The 19,902-nt window shown below is 41.8% G+C and overlaps 1 protein-coding gene across 1 annotated transcript in view; it reads right to left on the bottom strand.

Moving 5' to 3' along the window:
• The window catches only part of CSMD3 (CUB and Sushi multiple domains 3), a 3,551,396-nt gene that overhangs the window by 1,740,032 nt on the left and 1,791,462 nt on the right, over positions 1-19,902 (bottom strand). The window contains 2 exon segments of the mRNA XM_029591914.1: positions 4,107-4,301; positions 19,434-19,760. Coding sequence (XP_029447774.1) covers positions 4,107-4,301; positions 19,434-19,760 — 522 coding nt within the window.

The raw sequence follows: 19,902 nt of genomic DNA on the forward strand, positions 1-19,902 counted from the left end.
TATTTATTTATTTATTTGTTGATCGAGTTTTATATACCGTCATTCAGTTTCACCATCATAACGGTTTACCAAACATACGATGTTTACAAGGTTAAGGAGGTTAACAGGTTTTCAAAAAGGTTCAAATGATTGTTAACATAGAGACATCATATACAAGTTATTTGCTGTTCACTTTTTTACATTTCAATTCTTTGTTATAATATATACTTGTGTTGAGTTTCAGTTTTCTTAAGGTTAGGCCAGAGGGGGTTGGCTTTGTTTTGTTTATTGGGTGAGTTGGTATGCTTTGGTAAACATCCATGTTTTTAGATCTTTTTTGAAAGTTTTTAGGTTTTCTTGAGTTCTGAGTTTGGTTGGGATGGAATTCCAGAGTTTTGGGCTTCCTAGAGAGATTGCTCTCTTTTGGGTTGAGGTGAGCTGTTTGGAACGAGAAGGTTGTGTCTTTAGAAGTCCTTTATTTGCTGATCGAGGTTTCTGTTTGGGGTATATATTTTTATGGAGGAACTTAGCCAGTTTTCTTGTTTTTCATATATGATTTTATGAAGTATGGATAGTATTTTGTATTCAATCCTGAATTTTATTGGTAGCCAGTGTGGTGAGATAAGTGTTGGAGTGATGTGGTCATGTTTTTTAGATCCAGTGAGGATTCTTGTGGCTGCGTTTTGTAGGATTTGTAGTGGACGGATAGTGTTTAGAGGTAAGTTGAAAAGGACTGAGTTACAGTAGTCCAGGTTAGAGAAAATGAGTAATTGAAGGACTTATCTGAAGTCTTTGGTGGAAAGGAAAGGTTTTAATTGATGGAGTATTAGTAGTTTATGATATCCGTCTTTGATTTTTGTTGAGATGTGGTTTTTGAAAGAAAGTTCCTTGTCAATTATTACTCCAAGATTGTGGGCATGATTGACCGGAGATATAATCGTATTTTGGTTCATTAAGTTGAGTGGTGGAAGTTGAGGTGAGTTGTTCTTTCTGTCTAATATGATTATTTCAGTCTTGTTGAAGTTAAGGATGAGTTTTAAGTTTTTCTTTTATTGTTCTCCTACCATGTGACAGGGACTGGCCAATGGCATGGATACCCTGTCACATGGTAAGGGCAAAGGGCCATCGGCGCCATCTTTATGAGTGGCAGCCGATGGCCCGAGAGTGGGAAATCACTCCCCGCGCTCCCCCTGGACCACCAGGTAATTTTAACAGGTTTTGGGGGGGTCGGGAGGGTGGGGGAGGCTAAGGGGGTCAGTTTAAAGGGTCGGGTGTTTTTTTTTTTTTTATCGGGCCATCAGCGCCATTTATATTAGTGGCAGCCAAAATGGCGCCGATGGCCCGAGAGCGGGAGATCGCGCTGGGATCCCCCCCCCCACCCCCACTGGACCACCAGGTAATTTAACATTTTGGGGGTTTCGGGAGGGTGGGGGAGGGTAAGGGATTGGTTTTAAAGAGTCTGGGTGGGTTTAGGGGTTGTTTTGGTGTGCCGGTTTTCCCGCCCTCCCCCCAAATAATTCCCGTGCCCGATTTAACGATTTTTGATGATAAATTGGGGGAATATCGCACACTCTAACGATTTTTGATGATTTAAAAAATATTGACGATTTTTTTAAATCGTCAAAAAACGATTCACATCCCTACTATTTACAAGGAGTTGAAAGGATGACTTGGTAGTAAGCAATGTAAAAGGGGAAGTTAAGCTTCACCTGCAGGGAGACTTTGGCACTTAGATGTTGAATTAGCACATTTGGAGAACTGTGCAAGTAGGATCCAAACTGAGATGTGAGCCTTTTGGGTCCACTATCTGGGTTGTTAAAATGAAGGCTAACTGATAAAGTAGAAAAACAAACAAAGTCTGCTGTCTCTTTCCCTCCCTGCTATTACAAAAGAAAGTGTGAGCCCTGCTCCCCATCCCTCCAAATTCCTCTGCCCTCCTTTTAAAAAAAGAAAAGGTGCAGTCAATCTATCACTCCTGCCGTGAAGCCCAGAAAGCTTTCCCCAGGCAAAGTAGAAGAGGGCACAGGCTTACCATCTTCCACCTTGGCATTCCTCATTGCTCTGGCAAAGCAGGCAAATGGCAGGTACTGTGAAGCAGGTTTATATATACCTACCAAATCTGCAAATAGGTCTTTCAAACTAAAAGCATTGGAATGAATTTAAAAAACTTTATGCATGCTAAAATTAGCACAAATACATACCCATGCACATACACACACACACACACACACACACAAGTAGCTACAACACATGAAGTCCATATTTTATAAAAGTCAATATTATGGGGTCGATTTTAAGAAAAGCGTGTGGCCATCCCAGTGTGGATACATGGACGCACTGATTTTATAATGTGCGTGCGCCGGCACATGCATGTTATAAAATTTGATGGCCGCGCGCACATGTACAGCAGATTTTAAAATCTGTGCCAATTAAGGATCGGACTGGGAGGGAATTTCCCTACCTAACCTTCCTTCCTCTTCCCCTTTCCTCCATAACCCCTAAATCTAACCTAACTAACCCCACATTTTTATTTCAGTACTTACTGCTCCTCTGAAGCAGAAGTAATCTGCGTGTACCAGCCAGCTGCCAGCGCGCACTTCCCCAGGTCAGCATCAAATGGCACTGCCCAGTTCACCCCCGATCTGTCCCTCACTGCCCAGACCCTGCACCCCTGGCCTGCCTCTTTGAAGAGGCTTGGCACTTCAGCACATACCGGGGTTTACGCGCGTGGCCAGTCCGGTTGTAAAATGCCCGCAGCTCATGCAGGGCCCAGGCATGTGTGTAAACCGCAGTATTTGCGCATTCAGGCCTTTGAACATTTACTTATATGTGCATATTTTCATTTTCGCATTTACCTACACACACATTAAAAAGGGGCAGTCTTAGGCTTTCTGGGACATGGCCAGCACTTTTGCCCATAAGTTCTACTTTAAAGGACACTTACTTATATACATTTGCCAGCTTATTTGTGTAATTTAAAACCTGCTAATCTAGTGTAAGTGATATTAAACATGTTTATTGTGTAGAACTGATTGGATAAGAGATCTAGGTGAACTGGGGAAGTTCAGTCAAGAAAGATCTCGATGACATGCAGGACTGGAAGAACTTGTGGACTAATTGGTAAACAGTTATTTTCATTTACGCACTCAGGGGTAGATTTTAAAAGCCCGACGCACCTATTTTGCATAGGTTGCCGGCGCGCGCAAAGCCCCGGGATGCACGTAAGTCCCGGGGCTTGCTAAAATGGGCGGTCCTGGGGTGTGTGTCTGCGGTCCGGGGGCATGTCTTGGGGCGTGTCTACAGCCGGGACGGTCCGGGGGCGTGGCTGAGTGCCCCAACACAGCGGCCTGTGTCGGGGCCTGGTCAGCCGGCGCATGCTGGCAGGCGTAACTCCATCAAACAAGGTAGGGGGGGATTTAGGTAGGACCAGGGGTGTGGGTTAGATAGGGGAAGGGAGGGAACAGTGGGGGTGGGGGACAAAAAAAAAGTTCCCTCCGAGGGAACGGAAGCAGGCTGCTCGGCACGTGCAGGCTGCCGATTTTGTGCAGACTTGCGCGCGCCAACTCCGGATTTTAAAAGATATGCGCGGCTACGCCGGTTGCGCGAACAAAAGTACGCATGTGTGCTGTTTTTTAAAATGTACCCCTATTATTTTATAATTGGTTAACTTATGCACGCGCACAAATAGGCCATGCGCGCTTCTTTTAAAATCTACCCCCTTGTGTATTTTCTGTCAGCGAACTAATTACTTTACCTCTTCACAGCCCCCTTTTTTGTCATTTGTAATAGTGACTATGCTATAAACATCACAGGTACCTTTAACCACAATGGATGACGTGGGTGGGGAATATTTAGCAGGCCATTTTATGTGGATAAACGGCTCTTTACTCACATAAAAAGTTTGAAAATTTAACTCAGAACTTGCTAGCATCTTTGCCTTTGCTACTTATAAAAATAACTTTTAAAATTGTAAAATTTTTAGATGCGTCTAAAATAGGGGAAACAATTATCCACAAATCTTTACATTCCTTAAGTAGATCTGTTGCCTATTTTAAACAGAAATGACTAAACATGACAGAAATGCAGAGATCACTAGACAGTTTTAATCAGTTAAGAAATTGACATACCTTCACATCTCGGGATAAGTCCACTCCACATAACCTTTCCATCCATTAGTATGCAAGTTATTGTTTCAGTTCCTTGAGTTTTAATAAATCCTTCTTCACAAATGACAGAAACTGAACTCCCCAGTTGAAAGCTGTCACCGAAGCGTCGGGCATTGATTGGTATTCCAGGATCAGGACACTCATTATGTCCAAATGCTGTAGAAAAATAAAAACTGGATGTTACATTTCCAGTTATGGAATAAAGAAAACACAGATTAAAGCTATCTTTCTCTTTCTTTAATTTTGTAAATATATACATCATTATATATCTATCTATTCTTAAACCTGACATAAAAAAATAACTTGTAGAGGTTGCGTAAATTATTGGTCTTTTGTTCATGATTTGGAATATATAGTTCATAAAAACAAGGAATTCTTACATAAAAATGTAATATATTGATGAAGACTAGACAAACATGAATTTACAAACATTTTTATATAGCGACATGACAATGACAATCTTAGAAAATAGAAGTTATCAGTTAATGAGGAAGATCCAGTCTGATGATTTGTCTCTGCGTACTCAACTATCACAGTTCTTACTTGATCAGTGGTCTTCTTCCTTCCTTCCACTACTATTAAATTATATTTGTGTCATCAAAAGCAAATTTGAACTCTGTCACCTTTTTTGGCAATTATCCCTCCTTTAGAAGTCAGTTCCAGGTGTTCACCACCCTTTCAGTGAAAAAAGTATTTTCTTGTGCTCCTTTTGAGCCTTCCTCCCTTCCTTCAGGTTTATATGTTGACCCCTTACTTTTACCTTTTCAGTCTCTGGAAAATGCTTCCTGCTTGTACCTTAGTGAAGCCAGCTGAACATTTTAATATTTATTTTTTATTTTTATATTTAGTACATTTTAATTTTTTTCAAAAATCAGAATAAATTTTGCATAGTAAAACAACATCCAAAATGATCAAAAAAGAAAAACAATGCATGATCTCCAACATCAAAATTCATGATGCAATAACCTGTATACAATATAAGAGAATGAACCGAAATATCAAGGAAAAACAAAACTAAGAAACATTTCAGAAAAAAAAGTCGAGATAAATAGGAATAGAGTAACTGCAGACATCTCAGTTACAATAATCCAGACTTTTTAATCAAGTCTCCCTTCCTCTTTGTTGTAGACACTCTTGTGCTTTATTTTGTATTGTCCTTGTCCCTGTTTTCTGTGCAGCCAGTTAGAGGATTTCTTGCCCTGTCTTTGTTCTTGTCTGTTTGTTTCCCTAACTCCTGTGAGCCTTCCAGTAGTCCTCCTATCTATTTCCATAGTTCATTTGTGGCCTTCCCATGGTCCTCCTGCCTGTTCTTTTTCCCTGTTACATGTGTTGCCTCCCAGTGGCCCTCTTGCCTGTTTTCTGTTCTTGTTTGCTGATCCCTATCTTGCTGTGCATTCTGTTTGTGTTTTGCCCTATCCTGAGCCTGTAGCTCTGTCCCTGTCCTGGTCTTTGTATCTTGCTTCTCCTGCCCTTGTTTGCCTTGTTCTTGTTCCTTTACTCTGTGCATATTCTCTCTGTTCCTATCTACCTGTCTGCCCTGGTCCCTGCCTGCCCTGCTTTTTCTCCATGTTGGACTGACTTCTTGATCTTGACCCAGCCTGACCTTTGACACTGTTTGCCAAAAGCCCTGACCTCAGCCTGCCTCATCTCTGCTTGAGCCTCTGCCCCAAGGGTACTCCCAGCAAGTACCTGCTGGCCACCAGAACCTGTAGCTCAAGCCAAAGAGGAGGTAGACAGTCAGGCAGAAGACCCCGCACTGCCCAGTTTTTGAGTCCTGTACTCAGGGCCAGAGGAAGCACTAGGCGAGCTAGGCCTGGGCCTAGGGCACTGATTAATAGGGGGCACAACCGGGGGGAGTATCAGTGTGACCAGGGGGGGACCGTAAGGCAGAAGGTGTCTAGGTCACCCAATCACCTTGTCTGTACTACTTCTATCAGGGCATTTACCTTTAACTGGCCTGCACTGCAATGGCATTTAGGAACTGAAACTGAAACATTTCACTGTACTTTGTGAGATATAAGAATGACTAAGGAAACTTATCATAGTAAGAATTCACAACACTGAAAAACTGTAATCCTGTGACCCTCCCCCACGCACAGAAATGATTCATTTGAAGAACTGAGTACTGAAGAGTTATCTGATGAAGGGCAGTGCACTGAAAAACTATGTGATACTGAGATCCTCCAACTACCTGATAGCTGAAACTAGTTTGACAATAGTTAAAGACAAACAAACAAGCAAAGCTAGCCTTTCAATTAAATACACAACTACATACTGATTAATTTAAATATATAAAGGCTACAATGATTAACTCAAAATATAAACAAAACTGATTCAATTTAATGCACATCTAAGGCTGATTCAAATAAATAAATTACAGAAGACTGGTTCAGTCATCTCAACCAGTACTGTATGATGAGATCTCTTTATAACATGTGACCAATATTACTACAGATTGAGGTTTTATAGAAATAGAATGAATACAAGCATATAGGTAGAAGCTACCACATAGAAGCAAGATGGAGATCAAGAGAGAAATTCAAACACACACAATGAAAATCAGAAGAACAGAATGAAGGCAGACCTGCAGATTCATACAGAGACCAGCACAAACAACCAAACATCATCACAGAAGGACCAGAGATCTGCAGACTCATACACACACACACACACACACATGCACCATCATACCATCACACCATCACAGGCGACCAAACAGAAGGATTTCTGAAGCTGACTTCTACAACACAGCAGGCCATCTGCTAAAAATCTCTAGGACATGTGTGTTTATGATTTTAGACTCAGAGATAATCTAGCATAAAAACATCACTCTGAAACATATTTTCTCCTGAGAATACTACTGAACTGAAACTTATGTATTTCAAGTAGCAATTATATGGCCTTGCCACCATCTATATAATATGGGTGTCCCGTAGCTAGGGTCAGTTCCCTTTTCCTACACCTCTCCCAGAATAGGAATGACCTCTAAATGCCTGTATGATCATGAACATCACACCCTGAAGTATTTGAGCACACAAAATGGCATACCGTAAATATCCATGTATAATTTGATCTCATATATGTTGATAGGCAATTTTGAGACCAAAATCCATTGAAATCCATTGACCCATGTATAAGGCGAGGTTTAAAATGAGCAATCTATCAGGAAGATAAGAATTCAAGAAAATATATTTTCACATTGAAAAACGTCCCTCAGCATGCTAACTTTAAAACAGGTCGTGGTATGACCACAGTTAGACATATAAGAGGTTAATTACTAATATCAGAGGGGCCGATGCAATACAGTGCACTCAGCCGAGCGCACTGTATAACCCGCACTCGGATGCAGGTTAAATTGGAACTAATCCACCCCCTAATGCAATAGGGGATTAGTGCCTATTTAGCACGCGTCCGACACGGAGTGAATGCAATAGCGCTCATCACATGCAAATGCATGTGAATGAGGCTATTACTCATTCACTCCGCATTAAAAAAAAAAAGTGTGTCTCAGACGCACATTTTGCTATCAGATATTAATGCCTGCCTGGAGCAGACGTTAATAGCTGAGCACATGTAAAAGAAGTACAGAAAAGCAGAGAAAACTACTTTTCTGTACTTTGTTTTTTTTTTACTTAAAAAAAACAAACAAACCTCGGTAGACCACCAAGTCATGAAGACCGATGCTGGTAAACTCGGCATTGGTTTTCGTAACAGGCAGCCGCAGCAGGGTCGCCTTTGCGTGTGCTGGCCCCTGTCACATGGTAAGGGCAAAGGGCCACCGGCGCCATTTTTTTTAATGGCTGCCAATGGCCTGAGAGCGGGAGATCACTCCCAGGACCCCCGCTGACCAACACGGATTTTAGGGAAGTTTTGAGGGGGGGCGTTGTAAATAACTAAATTTTAAGGGTTGGGTTGTTTGGGGGTTTTTTGGCGAAAATTGCAGAGAAAAAAAAAGGACCTAATGGAAAACAAAGTTTTCCACAGGTTGGCCGACCCGTAGCCTGACCCGAGATAAAAAAAAAAAAACGAAGCACATCATTATTGATTATAAACAAAGTAGCAGACATCACTTGAAAGTTTATTAATGTAAAGCAGACTTTAGTGAGGTAACTTTACAAAAGTGAGCTTAGCTCACAAAAAATACAAAACAACAAGGGGTTGGAATTTTTGTATATTTGTGGATAAAGTGCATATTTTATAACACTGGCATCCAGGAGAATTTTTCCAAGATAGTTAAGACCTCGGAGTTGTATGAATTTTAATTATAACAACCAATTACTTTTATTTGACAAAGAAGGTGAATGACTTTCCGCTGGAAATGTTTCTAAGTAAAACATTTTGGTAGAATCAAATTTAATGGGAACAGACATCTGTTCTGATAGTTATTGTTATTAAATCATAAAGTGAGTCATTACCTGATAAAGCACAGGAGTTTCAGAGAAAAACAAAGAATAAAAAAGTTAAAGAAACAAAAAATTCAATAAACAGTCCAAAGCCAACTAGTCCAAACGTAATAAAAAATGTTGCACTCATGCTTAGAAAGAGAACATAGCAAATCATACTTAAATAGTTATTTTATAATGCTATTTATATAATTCGGTACCTTCTAGCGATCTTAGTATAGAACAGCATTTCATCTTATTTCTGCTCCTAAGGTGCCAAAGAATGTGCAATTTAATAACAAAACAAAGAAACAAGCTTTTCTTTGATTTTTATTTATTGCAGGGTTGCACTAGCTGCATTTGTCCTGGAAAAATACAAGTTTGTGTACATTATGTCGATACATGTTTAAACAATCAAGAAAGAAATAATGTTGTAATACATGAACTTTTGAGATCAATTCAGGCCTCTTCAATTTTTTCATTCATAATCAATCACAGATCAATAAATAATGACTGTTGATTGCACAGTGATTCTAGAAATGCATAAAAAAAAATGATATATCTCATCACTTGTAAACATTGGGCCAGATTTGAAAAAGGTTACATGCGTAAATCCAGGGGATTTACGTGCGTAACCAGTCTTACGCGTGCCGCCCTATTTTAAAAAGGCCCGGCGACTCGCATAAAGCTCCGAGATGCGTGTAAGTCTCGGTGCTTTACTAAAGGGGCAGTCCGGGGGTGGGGCGGGGCCAGAGGCCTGAAACACAGTGGCCATTGCCGCTGTGTCGAAGGATCGCATGCAGGCAGCCTGCCAGCAGGTGCAAAAGTTAATATAAAAATTTTTTGGGGGTTAGAGTAGGGCTAGTGGGTGGAAAGGTTAGGGGAAGTGGTAGGAAGGTCAGGTTAGGGGGAAGGGAAGTTCCCTTCCAGGCTGCTCCAATTTCGGAGTGGCCTGGGAAGGAACAGGGGAAGGCTGCGCAGCTCGGCACGCGCAAGGTGCACAATTGTGCGCCCCGTTGCTCGTGCCAGCCCCTGATTTTATAACTTGCGTGCCTCCGCGCACAAGTTATAAAAATGGGTGTACATGTGTGCGCGCCGGGTAGTGAGCACACATGTATGCCCGTGCGCACCTTTTTAAAATCTACCCCATATTGTTCAATGAGATTATCTCAATAAAAAAGGTACTTTTTATTGATTCATGCAAAATTGAATTTGAAATACATTCAGGAACTAAGATCATTTTTAATTCTTCAGAAAGAGCTAAACATAATGTTATAGCTATTCAAATGAAGACTGACTGCTTTATTTCTTCAGCTGCACATTGCTGAAATAATTCCTTGCGGTGTTGATTCTTTAATAATTTTTTCTCATTTAACTATAATTTCTTTGTTATTTGGCATAGGAATCTCAACTAGAATCTGGCCCTAGTTTAGGAACTGTAAGGAAAATCAAAGTTTGGAGCATATTACTTTGCCATAGCACTCGCTGTCAGGCTGTTTCATTGATAGGATCCTGCCTGCTCAAAAGCAGATGGCACTTGATATCAGTATGAGCTTTTGGTTTGCAATCTGAAGAGAAAGGATCTTTTTCTAATCTCCCTTATGCCTGTGCAGATTGGACACTACTCCCTGGAAGATGTAGAGTAGGAGGTTTATTCACACTCAGTGATTCTTGAGAATATGCCACAGGGATTTTTTGTGAGTTTTAAGTAATTTTGAAAGTTTTTGTTGATTCCCCTAGTTCTACTCAGGGTGGAAAATATCCCTGCCCTGGAAAACGCTGAGAAGAGAAAGATAACTATTTTTTTACAAATCATACCCAGTGGTTGGAGTTTGGTATCATTGTATTTTAAGACTTTTGGGGAGATTGTTATGACTTCTGGTTCAGGAGTCTTGCCCTTCTAGTCCAAGAGAGAGAAAAAGAAAATATTTTATTTTGCTTTTTCTCTGTTGTGCTGATTTTTTTTTTTTACTTTTAGATACAGTTAACATCAGAGAGAAAAAGTATCAGTTTTCAAGGACATTTGAAGAAAACATAGGAGAGATGACAGAGTTTACCCTGAGAAAACAAGGACTTGGAAGATCGGTGGTGGCTAGCTGTAGTTCTCAGGTATTTTTTCAGGTTGGGGAGATCCCATTCCACACCATGGAAGGGAGAATAGCCTAGGACATAAATAAAAAGGGACATATACACAGATCAAGTGGATTTGAACATAAGAACATAAGAACAAGCCCTACTGGGTCAGACAAAGGGTCAATCAAGCCCAGCATCCTGTTTCCAACAGTGGCCAATCCAGGCCATAAGAACCTGGCAAGTACCCAAAAACTAAGTCTATTCCATGTTACCGTTGCTAGTAATAGCAGTGGCTATTTTCTAAGTCAACTTAATTAAAAGCAGGTAATGGACTTCTCCTCCAAGAACTTATCCAATCCTTTTTTAAACACAGTTATATTACCTGCACTAACCACATCCTCTGGCAACAAATTTGAGAGTTTAATTGTGCGTTGAGTAAAAAGAACTTTTTCCGATTAGTTTTAAATGTGCCACATGCTAACTTCATGGAGTGCCCCCTAGTCTTTCTATTATCCGAAAGAGTAAGTAACCGATTCACATCTACCCATTCTAGACCTCTCATGATTTTAAACACCTCTATCATATCCCCCCTCAGCTGTCTCTTCTCCAAGCTGAAAAGTCCATTCCCCTTAGCATTTTGATAGCCCTTCTTAAATCTGATCATGGATTTTAGCATAAATAAGTATGTTTGGTGCCAACTGGTAACTATTGAGAAAGCATCAAAGTAAATGTTTATTTTGGAATACCTAATGGGCCGGAATTTCAAAGGCCTACCCGTGTAAATCCAGAGGAGCATGCAATATCGCTCACAAGCCCCAAACTATGGAACACACTCCCCTCTGATCTAATATTACAAATGAATCTCAAAACTTTCAAAAAGGACTTAAAGCCCTGACTCTTCTCAACAGCATATCAAGATGCCTAACATACTACTCTCCCTATTTTTAAATTCGCCCTAGAGGCCTCTGCAATCCTAACTTTTTAATCCTGCCTTTTAACTGATATTTATGCTCTTGTAACTTCAAATTCAATGTGTTCTTATTATGAATAACATTTGTACTTTTATATTAAGATTCTTCTGTATTTTTCATTCTAATGTGCAAATTTTAAATATTTAAATATTTTACTTTTTATTAATTATTTAATTTAATGAATGTACATTGATTGATGCACTGCTTTGTCAACCGTTGTGATGGCTATGCCGAACGACAGTATATAAAAACCAATAAATAAATAAGCATTGCCATTGCCGCTGTGTCAGAGGAAGGTAAGACAAAGGTCAGAGGGGTTAGAGTAGGGCGAGGGGGGGAAAGGTTAGGGGAAGGGGTGGGAAGGGGTGGGAAGGTCAGGCTAGGGGGAGGGAATGGGGGAAGGCAGCGCTGCTCAGCCCACGCCAGGTGCACAATTGTGCACCCTGTTGCGTGCGCCGCCCCCCAATTTTATAACATGCGTGCGCCTGCGTACACATGTTATGAACTTGGGCGTACATGTGTGTGAGCTGGGTAGCACGTGCACCTTTTAAAATGTACCCCACACTGAGTATCTCGTCTGATATTTTCTGGCACTGGTAAGTCAAAGAATAAAGAACAGTACTTACAATCACAGAGAGACTTTACACAGTATACCTTAGGCCCTGAAGGTTCATACTCCTCTCCTTTTGCAGAATACATGTTGGGGTTTATTTGGGAATTTTTCTGGACTATACCCTTGTTGCAGTTCTGGTCGCGACCCTCGCATCCGGATCCTTACCTTTCCGGGCCACGGGAACGCCGGTGGGACCCGCAAATCCTTGGGCCTGCTTAGGCCTACACAGCGGCACTGACCCCGCCCCTTAGGCTCGTGCACTTGCAGAGGGACCCCTTTTAAAGGGCCTCTGGCACAAAAGTAGAGCCGGCCTCCTGCGCTGACGTCAGACGCTGGGGGGGATTTAAACCCGGCGTCTGATCTCGGATCCTTGCCTTGCAACACGGTCGACTCTTCGGAGTGGTGAGTTGCATTCCTATTCCTGCCATGCCTGTTCCTGCCGTGTCTGTTCCTGCCTGCCTGCATGCCTGCCTGCCTACCTGCCTGTTCCTGTTCCTGCCTGTCTGTCCGCTTGTCTGTTCCTGCCTACTCGTTCCTGCCATTCAGCCTTGGCTAACTGCCACAGCTGTTCCAGCCCAGGTTCTGGAGATTCCTTGGATTGCCTTCTGGTTCTGATCTCGGTCTGTCTCCCGTCTTGCCTTCTGCTGCCTGCCTTGATCCTGGTCCGTCCTTCCGCCTATGCCTTTCGTCACTCTCCTAAGTCCCAGCGGCTGACTCCTCACGGGCTCCTCCCGGGGGGAGGTCGGCTTCCAGGGCGAAGACACCTAAGTCCCAGTGGTCCGGGTCCCCACAGGCTCCTCCTGGAGGGATCACGGACTTCCAGGGTGAAGCTCCTCTGCCTTCAGCTGCCATGCCGCCTTCCAACCGGACTCTACTAGTGGAGACCTCCTTCATCCAAACTCCAATCGATCGGACCAAGGATCCACATCTCAGTTCACAACAACCCTGGAATTAGGTGTTGCCCTCTCTTTCTGAGTGACCACTAGAAAAGGATCTTTATATTGTTTAAAGCAAATGCCACTATAAAATAAAATTTGACATGTTAGTCTGAAAAGCTAACCAATCCTCCTCCCTAATATGTATGTAACGTTTGTATATTGTAATATTTTTCCTTTAATTTGTAAATGCAGTTCTTCTTATGATACACACATAATTAGAGATATGTGTTCTTCTCAACAAAATAGATTTGTTGAATCTGGAAGAAATGGTGAAGGTCTGTCAAGTTGGTTTATTGTAGAAATTGAAGAAATTCAAAATAAATATAAAAGCATTGAAACAGATTTTAATGAAATGCGTATACACTTTGAATTCTTTGAAAAATCTAAAGTGATTTTTTAAATGTGCTTCAGACTTTTAAAATTAATTTATCATTTTCTCCTGTGTCTACTGGTAAAAATCTGAAAAATTCCATCAAACTCAAATAAGGTTGAAATTTGCATGGTTTGTAATTGATTTTGATTTGTTTGCATGTCTCTTCATTGAATGACATAAAATCCATGAACTGTGAATTCAAATACAGCTTGCTCCTCCTTTTGAAGTTATGATTTGGATTCAAATCGCTTTTAATGTATGTTGAAAGGAGACGTAGGCCTACGCCTGGGTCACCACCAAATCCCCTCCTACAGTGGTCTAAAAAGTTGACTAGTATGTGTGCCTCCTCAGAGGCGCTCTCTCTCTCTCTTTCCCTCAAAATGATATTAGTGATTTTTAGCACAAATCTTGTTTCGGGCATATCGCACAGCATAATGCCAGGAACAATGGTGATATTTCTGGCATTAAAACCCACGATAATGTAACTTACACTATTGCACCTAATGCTAAGCATCCCTCGTTTTAATGTACTCCACCCTAACTCTGCCCAAACTCCTCCCAATCAGGAAAAATTTTAAAATTTGTATACGCATCTTGTCATGCATTATTTATTGCAGGCATTATCATGGGCATTAGGGCCTTAACACTCTTCATAAGGCCCTAACATGGTTTGATAAATGACCCTGTTGGTGAGACTCAGATTATCCTGTTAAAATAGTTACTTTCCTTACAATTGACATTGTTAAATGGAAAAGTAAAATTTGTTTTTTCCCTTCAGAACAGCTAGACAGTCTATGGGGGCCAACAACCAATTTGTCATGAAGAGGAGCCGTCACTGGATTTGCTTGATGAGAGCTCCTGAGGGTCCAGAGTTGGAGTGACACTGGTCCTCCCCAGAGGATGAAACAACATTGTCTCCTGAGGTTAGCTGCAGTCCATCGGACTTAGCAAGAGGCCTTGTAGTGTAACTTCTTCACACACTTCTTGATGATTTTAACAGGCCGACAAGAGGGGAGCTCCAGTTGTATATTGGAGATGCCAGTATTTATTTTATTTATTTTTCATTTTTATATACCGAGGTTCTTGTATGAAATACAAATCACTCCGGTTTACATAAAACAGGTGAATGCCCCCCCCAAAAAAAGGGGGGGGGCTTTACATAGAACAATAGAACAGAGTACAAATTGAACAAAGTATAGAATAATTACAAGAAACGTTTGAACTCAGAATCATAGTACAGTTAAAAAACATGTCATAGTACAGTATGTTGGGTTCCAGCAAAGAGTATTGTTGGTCTACAAAAGGATCAGATTTGTCTTGGGTCAACTATGATAGGAGAAATAACTGAAAGTTTTGATACCTTGACTGAATAGTTTATTGATGTTTTAAATTTAACAGAGTTTATAGAACAAGATAAAGAGAAGTGCGTATCTGCTATATTGATTGTAAATTTTGTTTTGGACCTGGATTGCCACTAGGTTCTAAATATTTTCTTTAAACATTGTAAAACTCAGTTTTTAAATTGAAAGTAAGAGCCTTTCCAGATATACCAAAAGTTACACATACACACAGAAAAAAAAATAAAAGTAGGCTATTTTTATTATTAAAGCCTAGAATTCTCCAGTTGAGACTATTTTTTTATGAACCTTCTCAGATGGAGAATGTTTTTGATTAAGAAAATGACTCTAGATCCAATAGCTGCTTCCTCTACCACCCCTAGTGCTTCTGTTATGACCATCGGTCACAGATGGCTGCAACCGATTCAACTCACATCCTGTGCTGCCCTACTCTCCTCTCCAGGTCAACTTGCGGCTGGGGCTAGCCACTACCGCCGCATACCTCTGGGTTCTCAAGGCTCCTCATGGTGGCCGAGACGCCACCACATCCCACGCCGACTCCGGGCCTTCCTAGGCATGCGCATGCGCCGCCGGGCCTCCCTTTAAAGGCCCAATGGCGGGAACCTCAGGGGCATCCCTGACTGATGACATCACAAGGTTGGAATTCATAAGCACCTCCCTCGCCCCTTGCTAGTTGTCTTGGCAACAAATTCCTTTGCCTGGTGCTTGCTCCTTTCTCCTCAGACCCATGGTTCCTGTATCGGATCTATCTGCGGCTCTGGACTCTGGCTCAGGTACCCGATCCTCAAGGGCCTGCTCGTGCTCCAGATGGAGACCTTGTCTCCAGGCTTCATCACTTCTCAGGGTAGCCCCTGCGCCTTCCAGAGTTCCTGCCTTCTGACTTCCCTGCTCCTCAGGGTTGTCCTTCGAACTACTTTACTACTTGGAGACTCAACTCTGCGCTCCCTCGCTCCTCGGGGCAGTGCCTACATTCTACAACAGTGACTTTACCCTGCGCTTTCCGCTTCTCAGGGCAGTGCCTATATACTGCATCAGTGACTGTACCATGTGCTACCCCGCTCCTCGGGGCAGTACCTACGTTCTACACCAGTGCCTGTACTCAGCATCTCCCCACTCCTTGGGGCACTTCCTTCATTCTCTAACCAGAGATTCCATCGTGCGAAGCCTTACTCCTCGGGGCGGCTTAAGTCACTACTTCGGAGATTCGACTCGGGCTTCCCCGCTCCTCGGGTCAGCCTACGTCATCACACCAGAGCCTCTCTTGCTGCGCTTCCTCGCCCCTTGGTACAGCCTCCGCTGCAATCCTCCAGTAGTTCCTATGTCCCCACTCCTCGGGATCTGCTTAGCACTCCTCTGTCAGAGGCTACTGCTCTAGTACTTGCATCTCCAACCCGCCTGAGTACTGTGATTCCCTCCAAACTGTCTCTTACCACGCTCTGCGGAATACTTCACAGTATTCTCTCTACAAGCTCCTGTGGTCACATGGCTGTGACACAGGACGTCATACCTCTCTACCACTACCACCTTATCTCCTGCTGCAGCTGACTTCACCTCCCAATGGTTGGGACCTGTGGGGCTTCTCCCCGCAGGTGGTATCAACTCTCACCTCAGGCCAAGGGTCCATGAAACCCACGAATCCTAACAGCCTCTATATACTATTTTGAGCCACTAGGCATAAAACTGTGATGGCTCATCTTGTTTCCTTTTTTCTTTAAAAATGTTTCTTGGTATTATGTAGGGATGTGAATCGTTTTCCATATCGTCTTAACGATAGAAATCGTGTGGCAGGGCAAGAAAATCGTCTTAGGCACGATTTTTTAGTTAAAAAATCGTTAAAAATCGTTTTTTTTCCGATTAGTGCGCACTAACTCGAGTTAGTGCGCACTAACGGGAGTTAGTGCGCACTAACTGGGAGTTAGTGCGCACTAACTGAAAATGATACAATTTGACACTTTTCAGGTCAGTTAAGGTCAGTTTAGGAATGAATATGTATTCCTATTGGCTGCCCTCTTATTTATTCATGTTACCAAGTTTCCTACTGACAGTATATGGGGGATGGGAAATGGAAACAGTTGGTAGCTTGACAAAACAAGTAATGTGATCAGTCAATGTGACTAGAACTTGTGCCCTAACCCTGATACCAGGGGTATTGTGATCTTCCTGCACACAGTGCCCTATCCCTATTAATACCAGGAGTGTTGTGATCTTCCTGCACACAGTGCCCTATCCCTAATACCAGGGGTGTTGTGATCTTCCTGCACACAGTGCCCTATTTCTGATACTGGGGGTGTTGTGATCTTCCTGCACACAGTGCCCTATTCCTGATACCGGGGGTGTTGTGATCTTCTTGCACACATCCCGGTATCAGGGATAGGGCACTGCATGCAGGAAGATCACAACACTCCTGGTATTAATAGGGATAGGGCACTGCATGCAGGAAGATCACAACACTCCTGGTATTAATAGGGATAGGGCACTGCATGCAGGAAGATCACAACACCCCTGGTATCAGGGATAGGGCACTGTGTGCAGGAAGATCACAATACCCCGGAGGAGTGAGGGTCAGGCAGCTCCCCCCTGTCTGTGAAGCCAGCCTCTCACTAGTAATGCAGGGAGGGAGCTGTCTCAGACTTCACCATCCTCCCCCCCCTCACCCACACACCATTCACTAGCTGGGACATGGGGGAAGTCAGGAGTGAGGGTCAGGCAGCTCCCCCCTGTCTGTGAAGCCAGCCTCTCACTAGTAATGCAGGGAGGGAGCTGTCTCAGACTTCACCATCCTCCCCCCCCCCCCTCACCCACACACCATTCACTAGCTGGGACATGGGGGAAGTCAGGAGTGAGGGTCAGGCAGCTCCCCCCTGTCTGTGAAGCCAGCCTCTCACTAGTAATGCAGGGAGGGAGCTGTCTCAGACTGGTATCAGGGTTAGGGCACTGTGTGCAGGAAGATCACAACACTCCTGGTATTAATAGGGATAGGGCACTGTAAGAGATGACTGTAGTAGATTGAATAAAGATCTGATGTTTCTGCTCTCCTCACACCAAACAAAAACAACACACAAGCAGAGAAGCCCTTCTTACAAAGCTGAGCTAGTGAGTTAAGTAGGAGGAAAAGTAAACATACTTGTACCAGTGTGGCTACTTAAAAAATACACTTACCAACAATCAATTACATATATTTGAACTGTGTACAGTTCCAGCCAGGACCACCTTTCTAAAATGCACAGTGATTGGCAAATTCAACATGCACTAGCATTTCAGGTGCCTGCTAACAAAAATAATAAACAAACAAGTTCTAGTCACGTGAGTGCTGATCATTACATTACTTTTTTTGTCAAGCTTCCAACTGTTTCCATTTCACATCCCCCCAACCATTACCTCAGTATTAGCCTTGGTAACATCAATAGATAAGAGCACAGCCAGCCAATAGGAATACATACATACATATTCATTCCTAAGTGACCTTTACTGACCTGGGAAGTGTGAACACTTTGTTTCATTTTCTGTTGGTGTTCGTTAGTTTCCAGTTCCATTTCCCATCCCCCCAACCATCACCTCAGTGGTAACCTTGGTAACATCAATAGATAAGAGGGCAGCCAGCCAATAGGAACACATATTCATTCCTAACTGACCTTCAGTGACCTGGAAAGTGTTTATTTGTATCATTTTCAGTTAGTGCGCACTAAATCGAGTTAGTGCGCACTAACGGGGAGTTAGTGCGCACTAACTCGAGTTAGTGCGCACTAACACGATTTAATGATTTTTAACGATAAATCGTTAGAATTTCTATTGTATCGTGTTCTATAACGATTTAAGACGATATAAACATTATCGGACGATAATTTTAATCGTTGAAAAACGATTCACATCCCTAATATTATGTATCCTTCCCCGAGCTATGCTGGACATATGCACTGTATTGCTTCTTTATTGGTTCTTTTTCTGATATTTCAAAATATAGTATACATGTTTTATAAGGGGGTCAATGCAATTCTGTGCAAGTTTTCTTAGACATATTATTATAAAATAATACATTTATTAATAATACATATGGAAAAAAAGAATGAGAGAGAAAGAAAAATTACTTTTATCGACAGATTTGAAACAGTTGGATTAAACAACTCCAATCAATTGAGACAAGATAAAGAAAGAAAGACGATAAATTAGACAAATATAAATGACTTACTACGATTTTTTCCCATATACAGTCCACAAAATAAATGAAAACCCTTATAAAATCAGCTGCACTGCTCCATTCACAAGCAAGTTAATTTTAGTCTATGATCCATATGCTATAAGTAATCATAGTGGATGCACATTCTCTGTAATTTGCTTAGCATGGCTTTGTTATTACAGGTGGAATAAAAATATTTTAAATAAATAAAGTAGAAATATAGTACTTAGGTATGAACCCATATTTCTAAAATGTTTAACTTTCAGATAATGAAAATATGATGTTGCCATTAATCTGGAAATTTGTCTATTTGCTCATGAAATAGCTGTGCTCTTTCCATCTTGTATACTATTTTCAAGCCACTCAGATAACATATTTAAAGCACTCAGGACGAAATGCTACTTACTGCTGTATGTTATGTTAAATCCACGACCAGACATAGAGTGGTCTGCTTGAAATTCCATACGCAGAATGTGACTGTTACTGGTGAGATGAGAAGGAACTTCTGCACCTGTGAAGGTCCCTAATATTGGAGAATCTTGAGAATCACCATCTTTAATGGCAAGAAAGTCAAACTGGGATTCTAAATCAAAGTCATTAAATGAGAGGTGAATTCGACTCCCTGGATCTGATATTATTGTCCAAATGCAGTTTAAGTTATTTCCATAGCCTTCTGGGTAGTCAGGTGAAAGAACTGTGCCCACTGGTGCTGTGAAATTCGATAGACAGGGAACTGAAAGAAAGTACAAAGGTAAAATTTGAAAGCAGAACATGTTCCTGTAGGATTTGTAATATTAGAACATCATACAATCTATATAAAAATTGCTGATTTTCTCATATGTGTTTTTATCATCAGGAACAACTAAACAGTTACA

The sequence above is a fragment of the Rhinatrema bivittatum genome, chromosome 2 (assembly GCF_901001135.1).
Source record: "Rhinatrema bivittatum chromosome 2, aRhiBiv1.1, whole genome shotgun sequence".
Lineage (NCBI taxonomy): Eukaryota > Metazoa > Chordata > Amphibia > Gymnophiona > Rhinatrematidae > Rhinatrema > Rhinatrema bivittatum.